This window comes from Salvia hispanica, chromosome 2, assembly GCF_029641045.1.
Source record: "Salvia hispanica isolate PSC_SH4W2 chromosome 2, Shi_PSC_v1, whole genome shotgun sequence".
NCBI classification, from domain to species: Eukaryota; Viridiplantae; Streptophyta; class Magnoliopsida; order Lamiales; family Lamiaceae; genus Salvia; species Salvia hispanica.
In genome coordinates this window covers 19,859,103-19,885,024 of record NC_142693.1, presented here as the reverse complement: position 1 = coordinate 19,885,024, position 25,922 = coordinate 19,859,103, and the positions used below count along the sequence as shown (strand labels likewise).

At 35.8% G+C, this 25,922-nt stretch overlaps 5 protein-coding genes across 5 annotated transcripts; 3 read left to right on the top strand and 2 right to left on the bottom strand.

Moving 5' to 3' along the window:
• The first annotated feature begins 125 nt into the window (after window positions 1-125).
• On the top strand, window positions 126-2,677 carry GSNAP (gamma-soluble NSF attachment protein). Its single transcript, XM_048098385.2, has 9 exons — window positions 126-262; window positions 379-446; window positions 569-653; window positions 778-936; window positions 1,199-1,336; window positions 1,662-1,740; window positions 1,976-2,055; window positions 2,133-2,262; window positions 2,413-2,677. The coding sequence occupies exons 1-9, from the start codon at window positions 219-221 to the stop codon at window positions 2,512-2,514; spliced, it is 885 nt and encodes a 294-aa protein (XP_047954342.1). The 5' UTR covers window positions 126-218; the 3' UTR covers window positions 2,515-2,677.
• Window positions 2,678-3,026: 349 nt separating this feature from the next.
• Window positions 3,027-7,209, bottom strand: LOC125200669 (subtilisin-like protease SBT2.2). Its single transcript, XM_048098384.2, has 10 exons — window positions 6,529-7,209; window positions 5,985-6,138; window positions 5,506-5,903; window positions 5,339-5,434; window positions 5,186-5,258; window positions 4,807-5,089; window positions 4,390-4,721; window positions 4,043-4,313; window positions 3,650-3,931; window positions 3,027-3,569 (listed from the first exon to the last, which is right to left on the bottom strand). Exons 1-10 carry the CDS (start codon window positions 6,756-6,758, stop codon window positions 3,148-3,150), a joined length of 2,541 nt encoding a protein of 846 aa, XP_047954341.1. The 5' UTR covers window positions 6,759-7,209; the 3' UTR covers window positions 3,027-3,147.
• Window positions 7,210-11,284: 4,075 nt separating this feature from the next.
• LOC125194061 (coatomer subunit epsilon-1-like) lies at window positions 11,285-13,885 on the top strand. Its single transcript, XM_048092095.2, has 7 exons — window positions 11,285-11,585; window positions 11,748-11,837; window positions 12,250-12,401; window positions 12,612-12,747; window positions 12,827-12,982; window positions 13,266-13,345; window positions 13,613-13,885. Exons 1-7 carry the CDS (start codon window positions 11,415-11,417, stop codon window positions 13,704-13,706), a joined length of 879 nt encoding a protein of 292 aa, XP_047948052.1. The 5' UTR covers window positions 11,285-11,414; the 3' UTR covers window positions 13,707-13,885.
• Window positions 13,886-14,772: 887 nt separating this feature from the next.
• LOC125204092 (UDP-arabinose 4-epimerase 1-like) lies at window positions 14,773-18,126 on the bottom strand. Its single transcript, XM_048102648.2, has 11 exons — window positions 17,969-18,126; window positions 17,074-17,231; window positions 16,879-17,003; window positions 16,671-16,784; window positions 16,467-16,574; window positions 16,290-16,381; window positions 16,013-16,154; window positions 15,826-15,920; window positions 15,614-15,743; window positions 15,394-15,538; window positions 14,773-15,315 (listed from the first exon to the last, which is right to left on the bottom strand). The coding sequence occupies exons 2-11, from the start codon at window positions 17,132-17,134 to the stop codon at window positions 15,083-15,085; spliced, it is 1,245 nt and encodes a 414-aa protein (XP_047958605.1). The 5' UTR covers window positions 17,135-17,231; window positions 17,969-18,126; the 3' UTR covers window positions 14,773-15,082.
• Window positions 18,127-20,558: 2,432 nt separating this feature from the next.
• Window positions 20,559-21,730, top strand: LOC125212861 (putative protein phosphatase 2C 33). Its single transcript, XM_048113142.2, has 4 exons — window positions 20,559-20,768; window positions 20,928-21,176; window positions 21,300-21,430; window positions 21,507-21,730. Exons 1-3 carry the CDS (start codon window positions 20,559-20,561, stop codon window positions 21,417-21,419), a joined length of 579 nt encoding a protein of 192 aa, XP_047969099.1. The 3' UTR covers window positions 21,420-21,430; window positions 21,507-21,730.
• The last annotated feature ends 4,192 nt before the right edge of the window (window positions 21,731-25,922 follow it).

Sequence of the window (25,922 nt, the reverse complement as noted above, 5' to 3'; positions counted from 1 at the left end):
TATGGTTATTTTCTAATAAATCAATGTATTAAAATAATATTAATATCCACGACAGTGATTTTGGTTGGAACTGTAGCGAATTGGAGAGAACAGCACAGTACAGGACCCGGATCCGAAATGAAAAGGAGATTCCCGGGTCGGGATAAATATAAAGACAGATAACCCGAATAGCTCGATCCACCATAGCCGACTTCGGGAGCTCCAAATTTCGATCAGCGATGGCTTCCGATCCAGACAAATTGATGGCCAAAGCAGATAAAATGTGAAATTCGCCATCGCTATTATTTATCTCATTGTTAATTTGTTAAATCTGTTCATCTAGTTATGAGTGATCTCAAAAATTGCGGTTTTTTGGTGGAAATTTTTGCCAATTTGCAGGACAAAACTCAGTTTGACGAGATGGAATGCTGATTGGAGGAATGCAACAGCTCTGTATGAACAGGCTGGTACGATTATTCTCAATTTTGTTTAAATAAAAAATCAGCTAAGAAGTGATGCTTGAAGTAAAATTATCCATGTTTTTGGATCGGAATTGATGAATTAATGGTGTTTAGTTATACTATGGCAGGAAATGCTTACAGGATTGCTAGAAAGTTTGAGCAAGCTAAGGAAGCGTTTGAAAAGGCTTCGAAGGGGCACGAGATGCAAGCTTCGTATGTTTATTCGATTTCGATCTATTTTTCTGCGGATGCACTGTTTGATTATGCGAAGTAGATTTGGAATTTGATCGGTTTTGTTAGATGCTAATGATTGAGGTGGTCTTGATGGATGAACCAGGCCTTGGGATGCTGCGAGACATATGGAGACTGCTGGAGCTCTTGCAAAGGACGTAGGAAACTGGAACGAAGTGTCTGACTTCTATAGACGCGCGTCTGAGCTGTACATGGAGTGTGGAAGGGCACAACCTGCGTCTGATGCGCTTGCAAAAGGGGCTCGGTATGATTTGTTTTGTATTTGTGATTCATTTAAATTCATTATTGGTAGACCTCATTGCATAGATGGTTTTTGTGATCTGTTTAGGAAGTTATAAATTGGATACAGAAGGATTGAGGTCTGGTTTGGTGATTAAGTGCTTGAAATAATCGAAATTAACTTTTTTTTCTTTTATGGTAATTCTGTCACGTTTTTCGATGAATTGTCTTTCCATTACCTCAATGATATCCTGATGGTTTCATGAACATGCTGTGTTCACTTAAAGTGCTTTAGAAGATGCGATGCCTGAGGGAGCTATCCAGCTTTACACTGATGCTTGTACTGTTCTTGAAGAGGATGGGAAGGAGCAAATGGCGTTTGATCTCTATCGTGCTGCTACAAATGTTTATATCAAACTTGAGAAGTAAGCTCGCTTCCCTTTATTGATCATGGATGACTTAGAACTTATTAGTTGTTTGAGTGTGCAATGTATAAACTAGTGCTCTATCAAATCTTTAGTTGCTTCGTTGGGAATTAGTGTCTTAACAGCCAGCTTACTCGAAATATGCATCATAAATATTAGTATGAGAGTCTGAGACTATGAGGTTATTCATCATTTCATCTAGTAAAAATGATTCTGTTTATTCTTAGTTCATTGTGTATGTTAGTCCATGAAAAATGAAACTCTTTTTCCAGATGTTGCCCTTTCACAGATCATGAAATGATTTTTCTGATTTTCTTGTGAATAGGTACACGGACGCTGCAACTTTTCTTCTAAGATTAGCCCTAGCAGCTGACAAATGCAATGCTACACATAGCCAGTGCAAGGTGCAGTAATCTCCCACCATTTACTGTTTCATCCCTCTGTAAAAAAAGGAAACATGGACTTCAGGAGACAAGAACTTACTATAACTGCGTGAAACATATTGGACATTCTCTGTCAGTGGCTCCTATTGCCTGCCTCAGTGTTGTGGTTTTTACAATGAGTTTGAAAACTAATTCTCTGTAGTGCCAAACTGAAATTTACATGCTCTGTACTGATATAACCTGTTGTGATTTGTAGGCTTATCTTAGTGCAATTATTGTGTATCTATACGCACATGACTTCGAGCAAGCAGAGAAATGCTACAATGATTGTTGCCAGTAAGTTGGATAGCCTTTGCCTCCATCTTTTATTGGTCATGTTTGTGCTTGTATGAAAAATATGGCTTCTTTGGCAGAGTTGATGCATTCATGAACAGTGATCAGAATCGTGCTGCATCTCGACTTATGTCTGCATATACTGATGGAGATGTTGAGGAAATCAAAAAAGCAGCTCAGTCAAATATTGTTTCCAACCTTGATAATGTAGTAAGTCTGTTGATCCATTCTCAAGTCTCAGCCTAATGTTGTTGCTTCATCATATCATCACGGATTCTCTTCTCACCTTTTCCTTCCTTTAACACCGCATTCCAAAATATACTGTGTCCAAGATGATGCAAGATGACAATCTTGTTGCAGATCATCAAGATTGCAAGGAAACTGCCCACCGGAGATGTCTCTGGGTTCAAGAGGGGTGCTATAGAAACGGAAGATCCGTTGGATGAAGACGATCTCACTTAAAAATCATGCTACTGAAACGAAAACGAATTTGCTACTCATATCTCTAATAGATGTACCCACAGTTTACATCCCCCATTTCATGTCATTGTGATTTTCGCTGGAGAGTTTGCCGTGTGAATATATTTATTTCCATTTTAAACACATCAGAGCTTATTTCCATTTATTTCCGTGTGAATTTACTACTGTGGTTTTGTAATATTTCTAATCTAGTAATGTTTCACTGTGGGGCAAAACAATAGTGAAACAGGTTGCTTCAAACTCAATCGAACGTTTCATCTTGATCGGTTGATCCGGTTCGATTCTGGCTGATTTTGACCTAAACAGCCCATCGGGTTCCTTGAGGATAACATGAGTGAATCTATCCACATTCTTGGTTGTTCGTTTTCTCAAGATTAACTTGTCTTGGGATTGAATTGACTCCAGATTAATTTTTTCATAGGGAGATGGTGAAGACTTAATGTGTTATGATTAATTCTAGATGACATTATCCTAAGATTAAGTAGCATAGCCTATACCCAAACGAACAACATTCAACTATTTATGCACCTCAAAGAATTTACATAGTAACCAATCAAAAAATCAAAATGTTTTGAAAATTACATGGAATATCATTACCCATAGTGGAAAAAAAAATCAGCCAGCAGTATTATTGTATGAAATCTTGAGAATAACAGAAAGAGGAATATTAACCACATGGCCTTGATTCCCAAACAACCCTATCCTCCCAAAGCTAGCCACTGAGCTGTTCATGGTAGCATTAATCAACACACTCAACACCTGCTTCTCTCCTCCGCCGATCGAGAAGTGCGTCGGCGTCACCTTCACCGAGGCCCCGTAAGGCGCGCTCCACCCGACGCTGTACGTCTCGTTGCCGGCCACATTGGTCACGACCCGCTGCACAGTGATGGACTGGTACAGCTTCGAGACAGTGATCGAGGGCAGGTTGAGGTCGGTGGCATTCAGGGTCGGAACCCCGCAGCTCGCTCCCGTGTAGTTCAGGACCACCGGGGACGAGCCGTTGATGCCGCACAGGAACGACACGTAATCGCTGTAGCCTGCGTGATGCCGACGTTTGTTATAGTTTACAAGGGTAGTTTAGTAATTTAACGGATGTAGGGCAGACGAGGGGCGTTACCGGAGTCGAGAATGAGGCCGGGATCCAACGCTCTGGTGGCATTGACGAATCCGCTCCCCATGTCGAAGGGAGTGGCCGGGGACTGGTTCACGTCGGGGTTGGTGTAGGCGCGCTGCGCCATGATCGGCCCGCCGTTGTTGTCGTTGAGGGAAGCCGTTGTCGAGAGGGCGGATCCGATCGCGGACGGCGAGAAAGTGGGGAACCTTTGCTTGATCAAGGCTGCAAGTCCAGCAATGTGAGGAGCTGCCATGCTTGTTCCAGACATCATTGCAAAGCTTTCACCTTCACAAGTCAAGAAAATGGTGAGAGTTCAACGACGAAACACAACTTAATAGGTCACAGGTTCGAGTCACGGGATACACCAAAACCACTATTGAACAATTTTTAATGTACCTAGAAACTCGACCGAGTCCATGCCACCCGAGCTCCAAGCGGACCATATGAAGTTCCCGGGAGCAACGACGTTTGGTTTTAGCACGTCGGCGTCATCAAGAAAATTGTCTTCCGGATCCGGCCCTCTAGCCGAATAATACATAACCTTAGGAGCATTGTGGCTGAAATTTGCTTTATTTCCACCAGAAACACTTGCTAGTCCTCCAAACTTAACAATTTTCTTCAAACTATCATCTCTCTCCAACGAAGAATTGTAATAATGTAGCAAGATCTGCGATAATATGTAACGTATGCGTGTTATGGAACGAACATTTCCGTACTAGGAAGTCGTAAGTAAGCACACTCACTTTTGAATCGTCGGGTGATGGGATTATAATGCCGGGGATCTTCATTGGGATCGGGTTGAGCTGGAAGCCGATGACGTATGGATCCATGTAGAACACGACGCCAGCTGCATTGAGGCTATCCGCGGTTTCTAGAGCTTGTTTGATGGTGGAGAGGCCGAGAACGAACCGGATGGAGTAGCTGCAGATCAGAAGATTCCCTTCAACAACACTCTGGTTGAAGTTCCCGGCATCTTGGCATTCGCTAACATACAAGTCGTTCGCGGTTGCTGTTGTCGTGTTCAAGGCGTGGATGGCCGAAACCAACGTGTACATTGTGTCTCCTTCCGTTCCAGCTGGAGAAAAGCAGATACAAACAGAATCTTTTAGACTTGATCAATGATTAGTAGTCGATCAACAATTCGAATATTTGAGGCTTACGAGCAAGTCCAACTCCCGGGATTGTGATGTTGTTGCCGAGGACTATAGAGTTACTATAGCTCCGGTCATGAGTTGCAGCGCCAACGCTGAAGATCCAAGGGCTAAAGGAGGAGATGCTCTTGGGAGACGGCCCCGTGTTTCCTGCTGCCTGCACGACGAAAATCCCGGCCTTGACAGCCGACAGCAAAGCCATGTCGATGGGATTAAAGAAAGTGGCAATGCCGGGAGGCCGCCTGTTTGGAGTTATCGACAAGCTTATTATGTCCACTCCGTCCTGTGCAGCCTACGAACGCAAACGCACAAAAACAGAAATTGAATACGATATCAAACCAAGAGTCGGTTTTTATGAAGAATGGCTACATTTATTTGAGATTCTTACTTGATCTATGGCAGCAACCACATCAGCAGCGAAGCCCCCGAAGCTTTTGTACAAGGCCTTATAAACGGCAACACTGTTATAACATATCAGAATCAGGTCAATGCATAACGCAGCATACGAACAACGAGTAAAAAGTCGAAGCAAGATTCTTACTGCGAACGAGGAGCCATTCCACTGGCATTTCCAAAGGTATGTCCAGCTACTACAACTGGAATTCCATGGTTTCCTGCTGCAATAGCAGCTGTGTGCCTGCAATAATTTGCGTATAACGATACGTGCGAATAAAATGGATACAGCTATGTAATAGAGAGGATGCTTACGTCCCATGGCCATCGCCATCGAATGGTGAAGCATAGTCCTGTGTGGCGTTGAAAATCCCTCTAGTGATCGCGGAGGCAGCAAAATGTCGAGCCCCAACGAGCTTTCTGTTGCAGGATCCAGATGGGAAGTCGCGTGTGACCTCACAGATCCCGGAGAAATGCTGTGGGACAGGGTATGGCTTCTCGGGCGTGTCATCAGAGAAGCTAGGGTGTGTGGGATCAATCCCAGTGTCGATGAATCCAATAACGATCCCTTCTCCCGCTGTATCAAATCCACCTTCTTGCGCCCACGCTCCATCGGGAAGACCTAAAAACTGGGGTGTATGAGTAGTCGCAGTCCTGACCGAGAAATCCAATACCACATTCGACACCTCCCTCCTGATTGACAGCTTGTAAGCCTTCAAAAACATTACCAGTGAGCATAAGACACACACTTAGGCAACAAGACAGTGACAAAAGTCGGGATCATGAAGACGAACCTGCTGTTCAGTGACTAGCACAGCAAATCCGTTGATCAAGTAACGGTAGCTGTAGAGCTTGAGATACGTTTCGCCCTTTAAGGCCCGTTTTAACAGAGAATCGTGCACGCGGTCTATGTACGGCTTGTGGCGTCTATTCGTCTTTGCTGTATTCCTAATTTCACCACAGTGCAAACACATTAACTACCATGATTTCATCATCAAGAACACAATCAATAAAGAGGAAATCCATATTGTAAATCACAATTCCACATTCAAAACCAAATGCATAACCTCATTTTCTTAGAAATAGGCTAATTCAATAACTTTTATACACATGAATAACCTAATCCTTTCCCTAAATAACAGAATCATATGTATTTCAAGTACAATAAAATCTCCAAAAGTCAAACTCCCACACTAAAAAACACCAAAATTTGATTCAAGAAAAACCAAAACAAGAAACAGAACATCAAATGCTGAACTTTTAGAGGATGAAACAGGAAAAAAAATCCAATCTTGAAAACAATTCACATGAAAACAACCAATTGAATAAAAATTGTACCTTGCTTTATCAAATCTACTCATTCCCTCAGACCCATTGCCTCTAACATGATGCCCTTTCACAACTCTAAGCTCATCATAGTAATGAGAAGCTGGGGCTTGTTTGAGAGTGACAATATACACAGCAGTCACATTACCTTCATCACCCTGAGCAAAACTGCACCCCACAAACACACCCAAACACACCATTACACCCCAAAACCCAACCCCCCACCTTCCCTCCATTTGCATTGCAAAAAAAAGCTTCCCTTTCTCAACAAACACCCAAAATCACAAAGAATGAGAAGGTACTACGCTTTCTTCAAGAAGTACAACCTCCCATCTCCCCAAGATTCAATCTTTACCACTTTCTTGAAATGCAGAGGTACACCCCTTGTTCCAAGATGTACAAACTGACAACCCTCTTCCTTTTTATGAAGAAATGAAAAAAAAAAAAACTCTTCCCACTAACTCCACTCACCTGTAAAGAGAGCAAATCCAGAAGAAAGAAACTAAATCAATAAACTCTCCACATTTATTACTAAAATAATACTTGTAATTATAGTAGACAAGCACATATGATAAGCACTTGTGTCTATGGACCTCTGTCAGTCTGTCTGTGCATAAATAAAAAAAAAACTAATGTAAGCATTTTGTACTACTTGCTTATCTTCTTTGACAAAAATGCAATTCTTTGATGTGAATATAGAATTTGAGGGTCATATGTATTCAAGCAAGAAAAGGACAGGAGTGAATCGGCAACCTTTTCTTGGGGAATGTGCAGATGAACGTTTTGTTTATAACTAAACAAAATTATCAACGGAAATAAAAATTGGATCTTTTTCTTTTGCCGTTATTCGTTTCTTTTCCAACTGTTTGTGGTTTGGTGTTTTATATTTACTTCATTATTTCCCTATCATTTCGAAAGAATTATTTTTTTCCTAAATTCTTATCTTAAAGACACAACAGCTTAAATTAGTAAGAATATTGACTTTAAAGTATTAAGTGAACAAATATGCTATATGTATAGTATATTTGTAATATTTTGAAGGGCAAATAGCCAAAACAATCTACAGAGTTTGGTCAATTTTTGGTTATATCTGCTACTTTAAAAAATAGTCAATTAAATCATATTTTTGATAATTTTATGAATTGTCCCATGAAGTTGAATTTTTGGAAAGAATTGAAAATGACGTGGATGCCGGAACTGAGCATGCTTTTTGAAATTTTGAAATATTGATGTATTACATCCACGTCATATGCTCAATTCTCCCCAAATTTAACTTCATAGGACAATTTAAAAAATTGTCAAAATTATGATTTAATCGGTCATTTTTAAAGCTATGGTATTGACCAAAATTTGATTAAATTTTGTGGGTTTTTTAAAACTATTTTCCTTTTTTTCAAATTTTGGACTAAATGTAATTTTTGTAGTTTCAATCAAGAATGTATTGAATGAATGAATGCCATTTATTCATAAATGCAATCTATCTTAATAGGTGAAATCTTGTAGTTGTAATTTATTGGTTGGATATGTTGTTAAATCACATGAAGAATTGTGGAGGAAGTAAATGATGAGTTTGGCCTTTTTGGATTGTGGTAGGCCATTGGCAATTCCAACGTTCGAATTTATTTTTTGTTGGTATAAAGATTGAAACTTTAGTATAAAGTGGATCTTGTGACTTGTGATACATGTTCTCCCTCTTTATTTGTGTAGACCCGTGACACATTGTATATACATACATGTGTATATATACACGTCTCTATCTATGTGAATTTCTGGGACTAAAAATTGACTACTCTCCATTCTCGAATAAAATGTTACAATTGTAAAGATTTGTCTTCGGATAAATGTCTCACTTCATAATTGTATATACAAACAAATTTTAACATATAAGTTGTCGAGCTAGATAAATAAGAAATACAGTACTTAAATTTGTATTGCTACGAGTATTGACTTTTGTTACTTTGACGTCTGAATTAATAATATTAATATGAAAAAAATTAAAAATCCAAAAACTTAGCTCGATCATGATTTTTATCTAATATAGTTGATTATTATCTAACATAAATTGGTACATTAAACATTGGATGTTAATTACAACCTATCCAACTCTCCTAACTACTACTTGTGGCCAAAGGGAATTTGTCATAAATAATGGAAAAATTGAATTATTTTTATTTATGACACTTCCATGTGTTCCTCTTCTTTTGATTTTGCGAATAAAAAGTTATTTTATCTATTAAATAATAATTTGGTGTACGGATTGTGTTAAAATGACAACACCTCTTAAAGTAACACCATACCACCATTTCTAGCAAATCATTTGTACATGTGGACGAATAATAAGATGCCATGTGGCAATCATAAAAATTGCTCAAAGGTAAATTTTCACGGACTGCAATATCCAATACACTAGACTGCAACTTTTCCCGACTGCAATATCCAATACGCTAGACTGCAATCTATAGATTGCAGTCTAGCGTTTATAATATTGCAGTCTAGCATATATAATATTACAGTCTAGCGTGGTGTCACATTGTCATTTTAAGAGTGTTGTCACTTTAACACACCCTTTGGTGTACTACTCATATATTTATAAGATAAACAGGAGACATTTACGTGATTAACATTCTAATAAAATTAATAACGCATGTAGAATTAAAAAATAAACAAACGAACAAAGCAATCGAATTGGGAAAGATATAATACGAATATCAGAAAGAAGAAAAAAAAAAGAAAAAAAAAGAAGGTCTATAAGTTATAATGGATGAGTAGGATACCATTGTATATGCACGTAAGTAACAATAATAATAGCAATAATTCTACACTTTTGGAGGTATTCAACAATACCGCAACACGTGTATAATTCAAAATAATTAAATCAATGAACGAATTCTTGATCTAAAAAAAAAAGTACTCTATTAGTACTTGACATATTTAGAGACAAATAACCGGTTAATTGTGTTTAAAGACAAATAACTCATTAATTGTGAACGATTAAGCACATCGTAATAGATAAGATGTTTTTTCTTTAACTAATAGGTCAGGATTCGAATAATCGAATCAGCATGTGACTATATGAAAAATCTTTATTGATCCTCTTAATTAAAGAAATAAAACCCATTAACTAATCATGTATTATAGTAGGTAACAAATAAAATCATGCATTTGGAGTAATGAATATTATCATTGTTCAAAAAGTAAGTGGATTATAATGATTCCATCCTTCCATGCCTCCCCACTATAAAAGGCCCATATTGATTATTAATTATTTCGAAATTTATCTAAAGTATAAAAAGCCAAATTTTACGAGAGATGCTGATTTTGTAAAGTTGCAAGATTAAAAAAGAAAATCCGATTATTACAATGATCAATTTCGCTTCTATTCGCTTCTTTATAGTCATAATTTTCTTGCTCCCTTTTTCTTTTGTGTTGGTTTTGGACTAACGTCATATGTTTTATTTCATATTTTGCATATAATTAGTAGTTAGTGGCCAATTTGTGAATGGGCTAATTTATGAGGGTTTGTGGCCTTAGCCTATTATCTATATAAACATTGTTTCTTTTTTTGGATTTTAATTCGAAATAATTGTTATTTATTTATAAATTTTTATTCACTTATGCTAATCTCGTAACTTAAAGGAAATATAAATTCATTAGTTTTAATTTTTTTACAATTATATACAATGATCAAAATCAAAACTAATCCGATAAAATCAAATATATGGGACAACAAAATGATGTTATTTTGACAACATGATCATTTAGTTTTCAGTGTTAGATAAAACAACACTAATTTATCAAAAACTGCATGGTTTTTTTGCCACCTCAATTTCATTTTTGACCATAGTGATACAAGTGCAAAAATTTTAAAAATAATAAATTTTATGTTATAATTTTAATAATTATAAGAATAACTCAAAATCAACCAAAAATTGTGATTTATATGACTATTATCCTTTTAACTTTGCGTTGTGTAATGATTTCATAGTTCTTCGTCATCCATCAAAAAGAAGAATCCATTGCAGATTTTCACGATTTGAGGTATCACTTTCTTGCGACAAAGAAGGGTTTTGATTTGAACATCTCCATGTATATGTTTGCACTTAAGGGTGGTAAATTGTATGGGTTAGGCCGTTATCGGATTAATCTGATAACAATCTAACCCAAAGGTCTAATCCGAACCCAACCTATTAAGAAAATTCTCAACCCATACAACGAACCCGACCTGCTACATTCAAACCCGCACACAATACAATATAGTACTAATATGGATTGAAACAACATTATAAAAATAAGATAACGACTTGAACCCGATTCACATGGTTTACACAATTACGACTTCATATTGCACGATTAAATATGATTTAAAGCATAATTTACATAATAAAAACTTGATTTACACGATTTATACCTGATTTCATGAACTTGAAGAATAAAACTAACGTATAGTTTTTTTTCAAAAGAATAAAAACAATTACAGTAATATATTTTTTTAAAGGATTACTCGGATCCAACCTTAAATATCAAGTTCCTAGCAGGTCATTCTGATAAGGATACGAAACCAAAAGACTTGCCAAAAGTTAATTAATTTTGTGCTTCGTGGCGTAAAAAATTATCAGGCCTATTTCATCATAACAAATGGGCCACGAAACCAGAAACATTAGGGCCTTTTCATGGAATACGCGCCGCCCCAAATTTGAGCCCACTATAATTCAGATCATACTAAGAAATAGCGACTTCATCTAAAAACGTTGACAACAAACACCCGCTTCTCTTTCCTCTCAACTGTGTAAAATCATTCGCATCTGATCTTGCGCGTTTCATTCGATCGCTCTCGAAATTCGCTTCCTTCCCAAGATCCGATCTTCATCACCCCAGATTTAAGCTTCAGCGAATCAGAAATGGCGGCGGTTGTAGGACCCGATCCGTTGTTCGGATTGAGGAACAATTTTTACGTGGGGGCGTACCAGGGCGCAATCAACAGCAGCGAAATCCCTAATCTCTCGCCCGACGACGCCGTTGAGAGGGACTGCCTCGTCTACCGCTCTTACATTGCTCTCGGCAGCTATCAGGTACGGTTGGATTGCGCATTCGCGTTGGAGATCTGCTTTGAATTTTCAGCAATTGTTGAGCTGGAATTAGGAATTGATCGGATTCTAATTTGTTGTTGGTGATTGTATTGTATTGAGAATGATTATTGATTTCTGTTTCTGCGCTTGATTTGTGATGTGTAGCTCGTGATAAGTGAGATTGATTCATCTGCGGCGACGCCGCTTCAGGCGGTGAAATTATTGGCTCTATATCTCTCCAGCCCTAACAACAAGGTGAGTTTTTTTGCTTCATGTATCTCCAGCCCTAAGAACAATGTGAATTGGCTCCTTATATCTGCATCTCTAAGAACAAAGTGTTTAATTTTGTTCCTTCGATTGCAATCGATGTGTCATTGTGTTTGTAATTTTACCGGTATTTTTCAATTAGTTGGGTCGTGTCTAAGTTTCATGAGGGAGAAAATATTGTTTCTTGTTGTGGATCTGCATTTCTCCCAACTTAAATGAAGGTATTAGTTAGGGTTGTTTGTACCTGAAGGAATTTTACTGTGGGGTTAATTGGATTGATGGCAAGCAAATTTGTGCCAAAAATTCGTTTGCGAACAATGCTGGAGTATTTGTAATTTCTTTTCATGATTGTCTATGCCAAATGCTTGTCCAAACTAATTCCTGTTCATTACTTGTGTAGGAAACAGTAATTTCAAGTCTCCACGAGTGGTTGGCGGATCCTGCAGTTGGAAGCAACCCCATCTTACGTCTCATTGCCGGGACCATATTCATGCATGAACAGGACTATAATGAAGCTTTGAAGCATACAAATGCTGGTGGAACAATGGAGTTGTAAGTCCCCTTAGTTTGTGCTAAGTACTATAGACATTTCCTGTTGATAATCCCATTAATTGACTCCATGGCACTTTTTGTCCATGTGTTGATAGCAACTTGATTGATCTGTCATATTTTACTAAGCTGGTTTTCCCATACTTTTTGTGTGTGTGTGTGTAGTAAAGTGCACACATCTACTTTAATCTTAATGATATTATGCTTCTGCAGGCACGCTTTAAATGTCCAAATTTTTCTTAAGATGCACCGTTCAGATTATGCCGAGAAACAATTGAGAGTCATGCAAGCAGTAGATGAAGACCACGCACTAACTCAACTTGCTAACGCATGGCTCAACTTGGCTGTGGTAAGGGTTGTTTCACGAGATATATACAGTAATATCCAAATCGTGGGTCTGGAGACTCACATATTGCTACCTGAAACAGGGTGGTTCAAAGATCCAGGAGGCATATCTTATTTTCCAAGATTTCTCAGAGAGGTACCAAATGACTAGCTTGGTCCTGAATGGCAAGGCTGTTTGCTGCATGCACAAGGGGGAATTTGACGAGGCAGAGACCCTTCTGCTTGAGGCCCTTAACAGAGTGAGTTTCATTTGCTAGTCATTTCTTTTTTTCTAATGTCCGCAATACTTTTCTCTTGTATGATAATGCTGAAGCTTCGAACAATTTTAGTTTTATCTACGCCCATTGGCTGCCAAATCATCCACAGCTGCTTTCCCACTAGCATTGCCTTCATACCAGACCTGTTTGAGCTCCTTTTGCTTCATACTTACTTTTCCTCTCCTTTTGTGTGCTAAATTCGAGTATAATGCTATAATTGCTTCCCTATTTAGCATACTAACATGTAAATTTCTGGTTTGCACAGGATGCTAAGGATCCAGAGACCCTTGCCAATCTGGTTGTTTGTAGTCTTCACCTCGGTAAACCATCATCGCGCTACCTCAGGTAGGATTCATACCGTAATCTGTTTTATAACTTTCATAAGGGTTCCTTAACTGAATGCAAGCTGCTTTATAGTCTGGGTACATCGAATTTCCGTGAAACTATTCTATATCCATTTTTCTCTTCCTTGGCTTGTAACGATTTTGTTTTCCCCTATTGCCGAAATGTGCTTGTTTACTGAATTTAGTTCGTACGACCTTTATGAGAGAGGGAAAGCCTCGTTATGTAGATCTTCTGATGGTGGAATTTCTGATAATTGTGTATTTGCAGCCAATTGAAACTTTCTCACCCGGAACATACTCTCGTCGTACGTGCATCTGCAGCGGAGGAAGCATTTGACAGAGCAGTCCAAACTGTCGGGTGAAGCAGTGGAGTAGCTGCAACGTGATTGCTTCTCGTCTGTCAATGAAAGTATATTTTTGGTGTAACGACTTGCAAAGACACATTTGTGTGGATGTTGTATTCTGTTGAATGACACTATTTGATGTTCAGCTGAGAGTACACACTATATTGGATATCAAGACTGATATATTTGAGCCTCAAGAGTTGCATACGGCTTAGTACAATTGTAGAATCTATATCTGTTAGCAAAGTCTTGTTATGAACTTGAATTCTCAAACAATGATGAATTATTACAAACAATCAAACTCTATCTTACGTAAAGTTGTCTCTAGATTTGAAATCACTGATCATATACATGGACAAGATCAGGGGTGACCAAAATATTTCAAATTCGAAAATCTGATTCGAACCAAACTAAAATTTAAAGTTCAGTTAAGATTTTTTGGAATTTTGTCTTGGATCATATTTTTTGAATCAGATCGAATAATTTAAAATCCGTAGTAATCCGACATCCGAAATATATTTATTATATAAATAATAAAAATATAGTAGTGATTTTTAATTACAAACCTAACCAATATATAGAACCATTGTGTTGAACAATTCCAATTTTATTTGTATGTGATTTTTTGGATTTTGGTATTGGATTTTCGAATTTTTATATTTTTATGCAATTTGGATTGAATCAGAATTCATCGCTCGGATTTTGGATTTTTGGACAATTTGAGATAAAATCGAATTCATTTCTCAAAAAATTTTGGATTTTCGGATAGGATCGGGCAAAAATCGTATATGTAATCCGAATGCTCACCCTGAGATTCTGGAGAATATAGGACGCAGTTGGCCCTTGAGGAAAGTTGGGTGCAATATCTCCATTCAGAGCCCTATGCTATTGCATCAACAGAGTTTTCAAATTTATATTTTATTTGGTAAAACATAAACGTGTAGGGGACGTAGCTCACATGGTAGAACGCTCGCTTAGCATGCGAGAGGTACGGGGATCGATACCCCGCATCTCCATTTTTTCTCTTTTTAAGGCTTTTTTCATTAAAAAATGAAATAACAATAATACTTCAAACAGCATAGACTTAAAAGTAAAAGTGAGGATTTTTCAACTCAAGAATTGCTACAATAATTGAGAAATATATATGAATAAGAATAAGCTATGCCTCTCATAAACTATTATTCAAACGCATAAATCATTATAGAATCGATCCCTACCATTCTACTATCAAACAAACGTATCTCAATAGAGATGTAAAAAGAATACATCACACCCCTCTCCTCAACTCCTCTCCTCCCTATAACACTACCAACACTACCCAAAATTGAGGCTCCGATCCGGTCCGGTCGGGGGTTCGTTCATGTTAGTCCTCCGTTACGAAATACGAGCTCTATTTACGCAGACATCGACCCGTACCCGTTCTGGTGCGCCTTCTGCCATCTCCACGCGACCTGCAAGCTCTCTTCGAGGTTGGTGTGCCTTGCTGTCCAGTTCAGCTCGTTCCTGATCTTCGACGGGTCGCTGTACACCTCTGCGTAGTCCCCAGGCCTCCGGGGAAGGAAGTCGACCTTTATAGGCACCCCCGTCGCCTTCTTGCACGCTGCCACAAACTCGTTCACTGAACTTCCTGAGACGTGGTGGAACCATGTCAGTGTCAGTCCCACGCTGTTTGAACGTTAAAACGGGGTTTTACTTTTATTTTTACCTTTTCCCGTACCAACGTTGTAGATGCCTACGTGCCCGGGTTTGGCTTTCTCGAGGGCTTTGACGTGAGCGTCCACGAGATCGGTCACGTCAATGTAGTCACGGATGCAGGTGCCATCGGAAGTCTTGTAATCTGTTCCACGAACCTGCACTTGAAAGATTCGATTTTTATTAAGGAGAAGTTTCGATTAGGCTAAGTCGAGCAGCAGCAGCACACGGACCTTGAGACCTGGGATGATTCCGCGAGCAGCGTCGAAGCAAGCGCCAGATATCCGTCCATGTTCACGTAGTTCTGGCCGGGGAGCTTCACCGAGCCTTCCCTCAGGATCAGAACCAATCACATTGAAGTATCTGATAGATTAACGAAGTTTCAGTAGCTCGTTCGACTAAGCTGCAGGATTTCATCGAAAATCGAGATAATAAAACACTATACCTAAGAATCATGACAGCCATCTCAGAATTCTTATGAAAATCAAGAATGATATCCTCTGCCATTTTCTTGGCTTTTCCATATGGATTTATGGGAACCTGCAAAATACCGAAGAAAATTAGTCGACAGATCTCGCCTATCAAAGCAAAAGCACTAGGCTCGGAGTGTAAACTTCATAAGCCCTCGTCACCTGTGGGGTTTCTTCTGTAATCGGCATCTTGTCAGGTTCCCCGTACGTTGCACATGTGCTCGAATAAATTAATGTCTTCACTCTGTGAGCCGCCATCGCTTCTAATACAACGAGAGTGTTCGATGTAATATTGTGATAATACCTGCTTTGCACACACAGTTAGGGAAAGAATTTCACTAACACATTGCTACATTTCGTTGTTCTTAATCGAAAAGAGCACTAATACATCATATAATCGAACAAAACACACGATGAGTAGCTACATCAAAAGACTCACTTGAGTGGATCGAGAGTACTCTCTCCGACATATGCTACAGCGGCAAAATGCATCACTGCATCAAATGCATTCTCGGAGAAAATTTTCCGGACCTGTGTTAACAAAAGAAAAAACAAAGGTAAACAACTTTATGAACTCATTCAAAGAATCAGAAAATGAATAGAACAGCGAGGATACCGATTTAGCATCCCCAAGATCGGCATAAATAAACTGAAGCCTCCCCGGCTCAGGGAATAACTGTTGCAGGACACGAATGGCACCAAGGTTTCCCCGCGAGAGATTATCCTATCAATTGAAAACACACATCAGGTCGATTCTAGAAACTAATCAAGGCAACGTAGAATTACAAAATACCATGAGTATCAGTCATCAGATAGATACCACTATAGTCACACGATAAAAATCCTTAAGAAGCCGTAACGCAGCATGTGAACCGATGAATCCAGCACCTCCCGTTACCAATACATGAGTCACACCAGGTTCATGACTAGAGAACTGTATGATTCACAAAAAGTTTGCTCATTCAATCCTACGAGACTCGTAAACAAGCAAATGAAGCAATGACGGACTGAAAATCTAATGATATTACTTGGGTCGGGGTGTTGAAATTTGGGGAATGTCTGAGCATAAGAATGCAGAATGCTGTAAGAGTGGAAACCATCAAGATTTTACCACAAAAATTGTTCTTCTTCTTCGGATCCGCATATTCCATGCCTGCATAAAACGAAGGGATAAGATCACAGCCGAAGACAAACAACAAAGCTTCAAAGATAGAGAAATCCACCTCCTAAAGACATAGATCGATTGCCCCTCGGCTGAGCTCTGATCCTATTGAAACTCAACATTGAAAAATCCTTTCTTTAATTTGTACTATAAAGTAATTCTTTGTACATTCAAATATTCACATCAACACCAAACAATCCACCCGTATCCTCGAATTTCCTGCATCAAAATTCAAACAATGGATACTCAGTGTTGATCAAAGAGCTTGTTTTGATACAAAAAAAGTAGGAACAGAAACTAATTCAAAGAGATGAACAATCATAAATAGGGACAATTCAACCAACAAATCGAAAACAAAAACTGCGTAAACCTATCTAAATCAGGCAATTTCCAGCAGCTAATGACAGTGATACAACACAAGAACTGCAAAATATTATCAGAAACATAAAAACAAAATAAGATGAAAGTAACATGCATTCTGGAATCAAACACAAAAACTGAAAACAAATCTCTCAAGATCCCCCTTTTCACAATCAAAATCCCAACTTCAACTCACTCAAAAAACCTTCAATTTTTCACAGCCAATCAACCAAGCAGGGCATTCTTGAATTCCCAATTCAGACAAACGAATAAACAATACATAAATAAATAACAAAACCTCAAAATATGAATCCCCAAACTAATTTTGGACGCAAGTGAAGAGCCAATTCGGCATTCAAACCGCAGTGATAAGAGCAAAGACTTCACCATACAAATCACAACACATGTATGCATGTATCTGAGTGATCACAAGATCTGAAAAAATTCAACAAAATCGATGAACAGAAAAAGAGAAGGCCGCCTTCCCACATAGCAAAAAGACAAACAACGATGACTCATTACTCATATACGCATTCAATCACGAGAAATTGGAAAAATCCCTCAATAAACGTGAACAAGATCAAATTTTGACTCACACCCTCGACGAATATCACTGATTGTGAATAAACCCAGAATTTTTTTTTTTTTGAAAAGAATGTAGAGGAGAGAGAAAGCAGGTGGCGATGTTCCAGTTCTGGTCACTGAGCTTTTGCGGTTTTGAATTTGCGGCAAATAGTTACAGCAGAGCAAGGAATCATATTATACTATTTGTATTAGTAAAACAATAATTAATTAATTTCACCAAATTAAGATAAACATTAACCAAGATCGATTAAGCGCGATTTGTGTTAAGTACTGATGGGAAAATAGGAAGATACGGAAAAGGTAGGAAATATCCCAACTTAATAACCTAATCCCAAAAATTAATTTTCTTTTATATTTAGTAATTTTTTTTTTCATGAACACCTTCCCGGTGAGGGATCATATTTAGTAAGTTTCGTTATCTCATGTTTCATTTTCTACTAACCAAACATCAACCTCTTTTGAATATATTTTTGTAAAATTTTAAAAAATGACGTTATAATTTGTGGCAGTGACGTCGAAAGGAGTATGTTGTTCATTTTGGGGCAAATTGCGATAAAAATCAAATAAATTTGTCAAATTTTGATATGTGAGTCAATTTAGAATAAGCAGTTAAATCATAAAATTTGGATTTATTTGCATATTTTAATGGGATTGTACGATATGATAGAAGAAAAATCACTTAAAACGTTATCAATTATAAATCATATAATGTTGTTTATTCATATAAAGGAGACAATATCGTGTGTTTGAAAAATATCAATAATAATATATTACACGTAGTACTCTCTTCACTTTAGAAAGTTTGTTATATTTTTTTTTTTATTTTAGCTCGTTCCATAAAACTCATGACATTTCACTTTTTACTACTGATGGATCATATTCCCCTAATTTATACTTACTCATATTTTATTACTCCTCCGTCCTAAGAAAATATACACTTTTAGTTGAACACGAATTTTAATGTAAAATTGGTAAAGTAAAAGAGATGTAGAGAGAAAGTAATTAAAATATTGTTAGCGGAGAATGAGTCTCACCTCATTAGAGAAAAAAAGATTCTAAATTTGGAAAGTGCATATTTTTATGGGACGGACTAAAAAAGAAAGAGTGCATATTCTTGTGGACGGAGCTAATACTCCCTCCGTCCTAAAAATATGTCACGAGAATTAAGACAAAATTGATAAAGTAAGATAGATAAGAAGAATGTTATTGTAAAGTAAGAGAAATGTGAAAAATAGAGTATTGTTAGTGGGTAGTGAGACCTACATTATATACACATATTTTTATAAGATGGACGAAAATAAAAAGTGTACATATTTTTATGGAGCGGAAGGAGTATAAAAGTGTGACTCATATTCCATTAATTTTTTCGAACTTATTTTCTATTATATTTTAAAATAGAGGGGAGTATAAATTTGAATTCGTATATCAATGGTGTTGTACGTGTAGAGCATTCAATTACAACCCACAGAGCGCCACGTGTGGATAAATACTTGGCAAATGTTTTTCAACTTTTCCAAACCCCAATGCCAAACACGTCCCCACTAATTCACCTATAAAATCTGTGCTTTGAATTTATTGATTCGTGAAAATGATTTTTTTATAATTCACACAAAAGTAACCGACCGACGATATAGGACTATAAAATTTTTTTAATTTATTCATTGAGTTTGATTACCTCGTACTATTATTGCTAATATTATTTCCTATGTTGTAGTGGTATAATTTAATGAAGTTTGTTATGTTGAATAATGTGATTTTGCGATTTGAATGATTATAAATTTATAATAACCATAATTTGGGGTAATGAAGTTGTAGCCATATTAGTGTGAATTAAGGGCCTTTAATTGTCAACTCAACTCTATGTCCCAACTGACATAGAGTTGATCACATTCATTAGGAGGAGGACCAATTTCTTTTAATCATCTATAATAATAAATAATCATGGTTAAATAATACAATGATTCACAATAGGAAGTAACTATATTATTAGTACAAAAAAATGATTAATCTATACTGTTTCATGGCATATAATATAAAAAGTTTTTTAATTTAATACATTGTCTTATCTATATTTAGTATCGTCAAAAATGTCATTAGTAACTCTTTACATAAAACATAATACTATAATGTAAAATTACTAATCCTATTAAATTTGTTAGATTAGCGAATCGCAAAAAATGGATATAAGTTGTGATTTAGATCCTAATTTCACTCGTAATTAACCACTACAACAAATTCGTATCAGAATTGATTTGTTTTTGAGTATATATGTAATGAGTGGAGTGTAATTGCATCTTCCAAACCAAGATTCTCCACCAAAATCATTCTAATTTCTTTAATTCTTCAATAAAGGTTCGATTACTCTACACACAAATATATATTTGTTTTTGCAAATTAAATTATAACATTGATATGCATATAATATGTTACATAGTATTTGTTTTGTATGGGTTGTTGATTATCTGCAAGCAATCATAATATATAGTTCATAGATTTTAGTGTTACAACATACAACTCTTAGGAATTTTACATTTTAGAAAAAAGCATGAGTTAATTGTAGTTTTGTGGATATTTGCTGAATTTTGAGTCTCTATAGATCGGATGGGATTGTGCTTATCGTGCGAAAGTAGGTGGACCAGTTCTCCCACGGTGGCTAAGAAGTGGAAGTTTTCGACAATCACATCGTTTGAGCAGAAGAATAATGAGGATAAAGGGTTGCACCACGGCCACCGTCACTTCTCCTTGAATCGGCCGACTGAGGTCGCCTCCCTCTTTTCAGAGCAAGGCAAGAAAGCCATGCTTGCTTTGGAGGTTACCACTTACTTAAATAGTTACATGTCTCATGCTCATGCTCATACATTACTCCTTTTAGCTTAATTGTTTTTTTTTTTTTTTAATTTTAATTTTTTTTTTCTTTTAGCTTAATTGCTCTTTCTTTCACCACCTTTGTAATAATGAATTGCATTGCAGAAGTTTGGTTCAACCACAGAAAATAGTAGTAAGAATGAATTGAACGAGTTTGGTTCGAGAACAGAATACACGGCCTTCCTTGACGGCCAAGGCCCTCAAGGCCATATGGTCGCTAAGCGTGTCCGGGATTTTCTCCCTTTGAAGCTGAGTGAGCAATGGGAAGTCAAGATTCTTAAGAAAAACACATGCAATTTTGAGCCGAATCAGAAATGCGTATGTGGAACTACCTCGGTCACCCTAGTGACAAAGGTAACTAACATATTTTTAACATACAAAATTGAAATTAGTTGTTAGATACTACTAGTTATATCTGGTCACATCTCTCTCTATATATATATATATATATCAACAACCTTAATTTTTTATTTATAGGGTAAAGATCTAACGATCGGAAATAGTGGGGAGTCGAGAGTTGTACTAGGGATGAGATATGCGAATAGTTTATTCGTTCCAGTACAGTTGAGTGTGGTGAAGACGCGTTTGTACTGTTAACAACAGCCGGTGTACGTAGACTTTATTCAGACTTTATTCATACTCATTACATTGTAGCATAATTTTTTATGAGTACATTGTTTGCAGGTTTGGGACATCCTGTCGAATGAGGAAGTGGTATCTATGGTGGCCGATTCCCCTACACGCTTGTGTGCAGCTCGAGCATTAGTGAATGTAGTAGTTGGTAAATGGATGAGTAAGTATAGGTTATCAAAGGATGATGCTGTTGATTGTCCAGTGGTTTGCCTCTTCCTCAACGAGCCTCGAGAGAGGAAGAGAATACTTCATGTTTGTTCTCGTCCCGAGCAATTTGTCGAGCGACTGTGGCTATAAAGATGTAGCTAGCTAGCTCGCTTTGTTTTTTCTACTTTGCAAACTACTTCCTCCGTCCACGAATAAGAGTCTCGTTTTTCCATTTTGGTCCGTCCACGAATAAGAGTCCCGGTTCATAATTACCATAAATGGTAAAGAGACCCTACATTCCACTAACTCATTCCACTCACATATCATTTAAAACTAATATATACAAGTGGGACCCATATTCCACTAACTTTCTTCCACCTACTTTTCTTAATATTTCTTAAAACCCGCGCCATCTAGAAATGAGACTCTTAATCGTGGACGGAGGGAGTATTATCTTTGGGATAAATTAAGGTTGCTTATCATATGTTTTTTTTTTGGTAATATGCTTATCATATGTTAGTTTATTAGCTCACTAAAATCTCAACTCAAACCCTTCACACAATAACTTCTCTTCAAAATAGTTGTCTATACAATATACCATTTCCATTCACACCAACTTATCAATTTCGCCCTATAATTAATGTGAGAACTATGTATTATAAATTAATTAAAATTAAATAGTTTTATGTAGTATATACCATTCCATTCACATAAAGACATAATTTTAGCATTACAATTAAGTGAAAACTATGCAGTACCTCTATAAATTACTTTTAATTATTTTATGGTGTGTAACATTAGAGTCGATCTTATAACTGACGAATTTTATAATTTTATGCACAATCCTCACACCATGAGACGAGTCAAATTCTGAATTCATAGTCATGTCAAATGTTATGCTTGTAACCACAAAATATGTGAGACGAGTCAAATTCTGAATCATGATCACATCAAATGTTATGCTTATGCTTGCAACCACAAATATATGCCATTAAAATATGAATTTGAATTCACATTTTACTAATCACTACAAATATTATAATATCGCCATTGTAAGATAGAATGAGATTCAAATACCGTCTATTGTCAAATAATATATTTACATTTATAATTAAAAGATTATAGCTGAGTAAAATTAAACTCGTCTATTCTTAATTCAATACGTAGTAAAAAAATTCAATCCTTATCTTTTGATATTGAACAATCGTAAATCCTTGGATAGTTGTCTCCAATGGCGGATCCAGGAACTAAATATCGTGGGGTCGAACCATATAATAAATATTTAATAGTATAATTATTCATATATATATTTTAATTTAAATACTATAACTCATACTAGTATCGGTATTCTAAACTAAATATTCACCCTATTGCATAAAAATAGACTATTTTGCCTGAGTCTGCTCAATAGACACTTCTATTTTTTTTTTAACTATTTTTCTCTTTTTTGAGGTAGACCTTATTTTCCACAAACACTATATAAATCACTTTTTTATTTCTATATCTCTTTTATTTTACTAAATGTGCATTAAAAATCTCATTTCATCCCAAAAGTGTTAATGGGACTAACGTGTATAATTTTTTTCGTAACATCCCCAAATTTGAAATTTCAAAGCTAATTTTAATATGAATAATATGGTTGAAAATTTAATTACTCCTTCCGTCCTAAAAGAATATATACTTTGAGTTCGGCATGAGTTTTAATGCAAAATTAAAATAAGAGAATAAAGAGAAAAAGTAATTAAAGTATAATTAGTGGAGAATGAGTCTAGGAAAAAAATTTCAAAACTGGAAAGTGCATATTATTATGGGACAGACTAAAAGAAAGAGCGCATATTCTTGTGGGACGAAGAGAGTATAAACTAAAATTAGATGAAATTAAGAAATATTTATTTTATATTATATTTATTGAAGTATTATGTGTTTGTTATAAATAAGTTGATTTTTAGATATATAAATACTAGTACTCGTAATTAAAATTAATTGATTTTTTAGATTTGAATATATATTTAAATGATTTTCGAGAATTAATACAAATTAAGAAAGAAAGAAAAGTTCAATGCCCATTCTACAATTAGATAATTCAATTTAATCTAAGATAAATTACGCAGTCACGTGTCATCTTTCTTGATGTCTTTTTATTTATTTAATTTTAGTTTACAAGTAAATATAGGGAAGATAAAATTTAGTTCTCTCTCTTCGCCCAATGCGCCACTAACCCATTTCAATTTCTCTCTCTTCGAAGAAAAGAGAAAAGGCTCTTCTGAATTTACTTCCTCTTCTTTCTCGACTATCGGCTTCCGTTTTACGGCATCCTCCCTCATTTTCTTCCTTTTTCTCTGTTCAGTCTCATCATCTCACACTGAGTGAGGTGGGGTCGGAGAAGCGAATGCCGTAGGATCGGAGGCTGATGAAAGGAGCTTCCCGGCGGCACTCCGGGGCCTGTGGTGGGGTCGGCCGACCCGCCCGACCCCACCTGGATCCGCCGATGGTTGTCTCGTTCGACTTGAAATATAAATTTGAATTCGTATCTCAATGGAGGTGTTGTACGGTACAACCTGCACATGCATTTGTAGAGCATTCATTCACAACCCACAGAGAGCCACGTGTGGTTAAATACTTGGCAGCTATATTTTTCAACTTTTCCAAACCCCAATGCCAAACACGTCCCCACTAATTCACCTATAAAATCTGCATTTATTTATTTGTGAAAATGATTTTTTTAATAATGCACACCAAGAGTAACCGACGGTATAGGAGTATTAAAATTTTTTAATTTATTTATTGAGTTTGATTACCTCGTACTATTATTGCGAATATTATTTTCCTATGTTGTAGTGGCATAATTTATGAAGTTTTTTTTATCATGTTATGTAGAATAATGTGATTTTCGATTTGAATGACGATAAATTTATAATAACCATAATTTGGTACTATAATAAAGCTGTAGCCATATTAGTGTGAATTAAGGGCCTTTATTTGTCAACGAGCCTTTAATTAACATTATTTGCTACTAATTTATATGGTATTATCTTTTTATTATAAATACTAATATGCATATCAAGTTATGAGATGATCATATATTAATTAACAAAGCAATTCCGTAACACCCCAATAATAATAAATTACTACAAAGACTAGACTTCAATTCAAATAAATTGGTAAAACTACTCACACATTGTCTTAATCCAAATCAAATGTGTTAATAATAATGAATATTCATTATGCTACAGAATAAGTGTCATTCACTATCATGATAAACTCTTTAATTGTTTTTCAAAATATTCACACTATAATTAATAATGGATGAGATAAATGTATAATCATGCACTTTCTTACAGATTTTGATAATTGAATAACTTATTTGAAAGCGAAATAATATCTGCTAATATTTAAAAGAAAAAAAAATATTTAGAAACGTTGACCATTCAGTTAATATGATACTATGACACAATAATTAGACCTTGATGCTGTAGGGTCTTCATGAATCATGCTACATAAAAACAATTAGAATCATAGGAGTAATATGTTACCGATTGTGTATAATTAAAAGGGTTTGGTACATATGTGGTTAAAAAAAAAAACAAAATATATATATATATATATATATATATATATATATATATATATATATATATATATATATATATATATATGAGATGCAATATCAGCCACTCATTTTTATTAAATGAGTGGTCCAGATTTTTCCACATGGAAAATATCTTTAGATTAATTGATTATGAAAGGGCAGAATAGTAATATCATGGTAAATTTTATTCAATAAATAATTTTTTTAATTTTTAATTTTAATTTTTTATTAATATTTTTTTAAAAAAATTTAAATTATTTTTTATTATTTTTTTAATTTTTTTAATTTTTTTTTAATTTTTAATTTTTTTAATTTTTTAATTTTTTAATTTTTATTTTTCAACTACATATACAATTCATGTCAACTACACACATATAATGTCAACTACGTGTACAACCCATGTCAACCACACACACAATTCATGTCAACTACACACATATAATGTCAACTATGTGTACAATCCATGTCAACTATATATACAATTCATGTTAACTACACAATATAATGTCAACTACATGTACAATTCATGTCAAATGGTATTTATTGAATAAAGTTGTTGACATTTGATGTGTAGTTGACATGAATTGTATATGTAGTTGAAAAAAAAAATTTAAAAATTTAAAAATAATAAAAAAAACAAAAAAAAATTTTAAAAAAATAAAAAAAAATAATTTTTTTTAAAAAAAATTAAAAATAAATAAATAAAAAAATTAATAAAATTACAATTATGC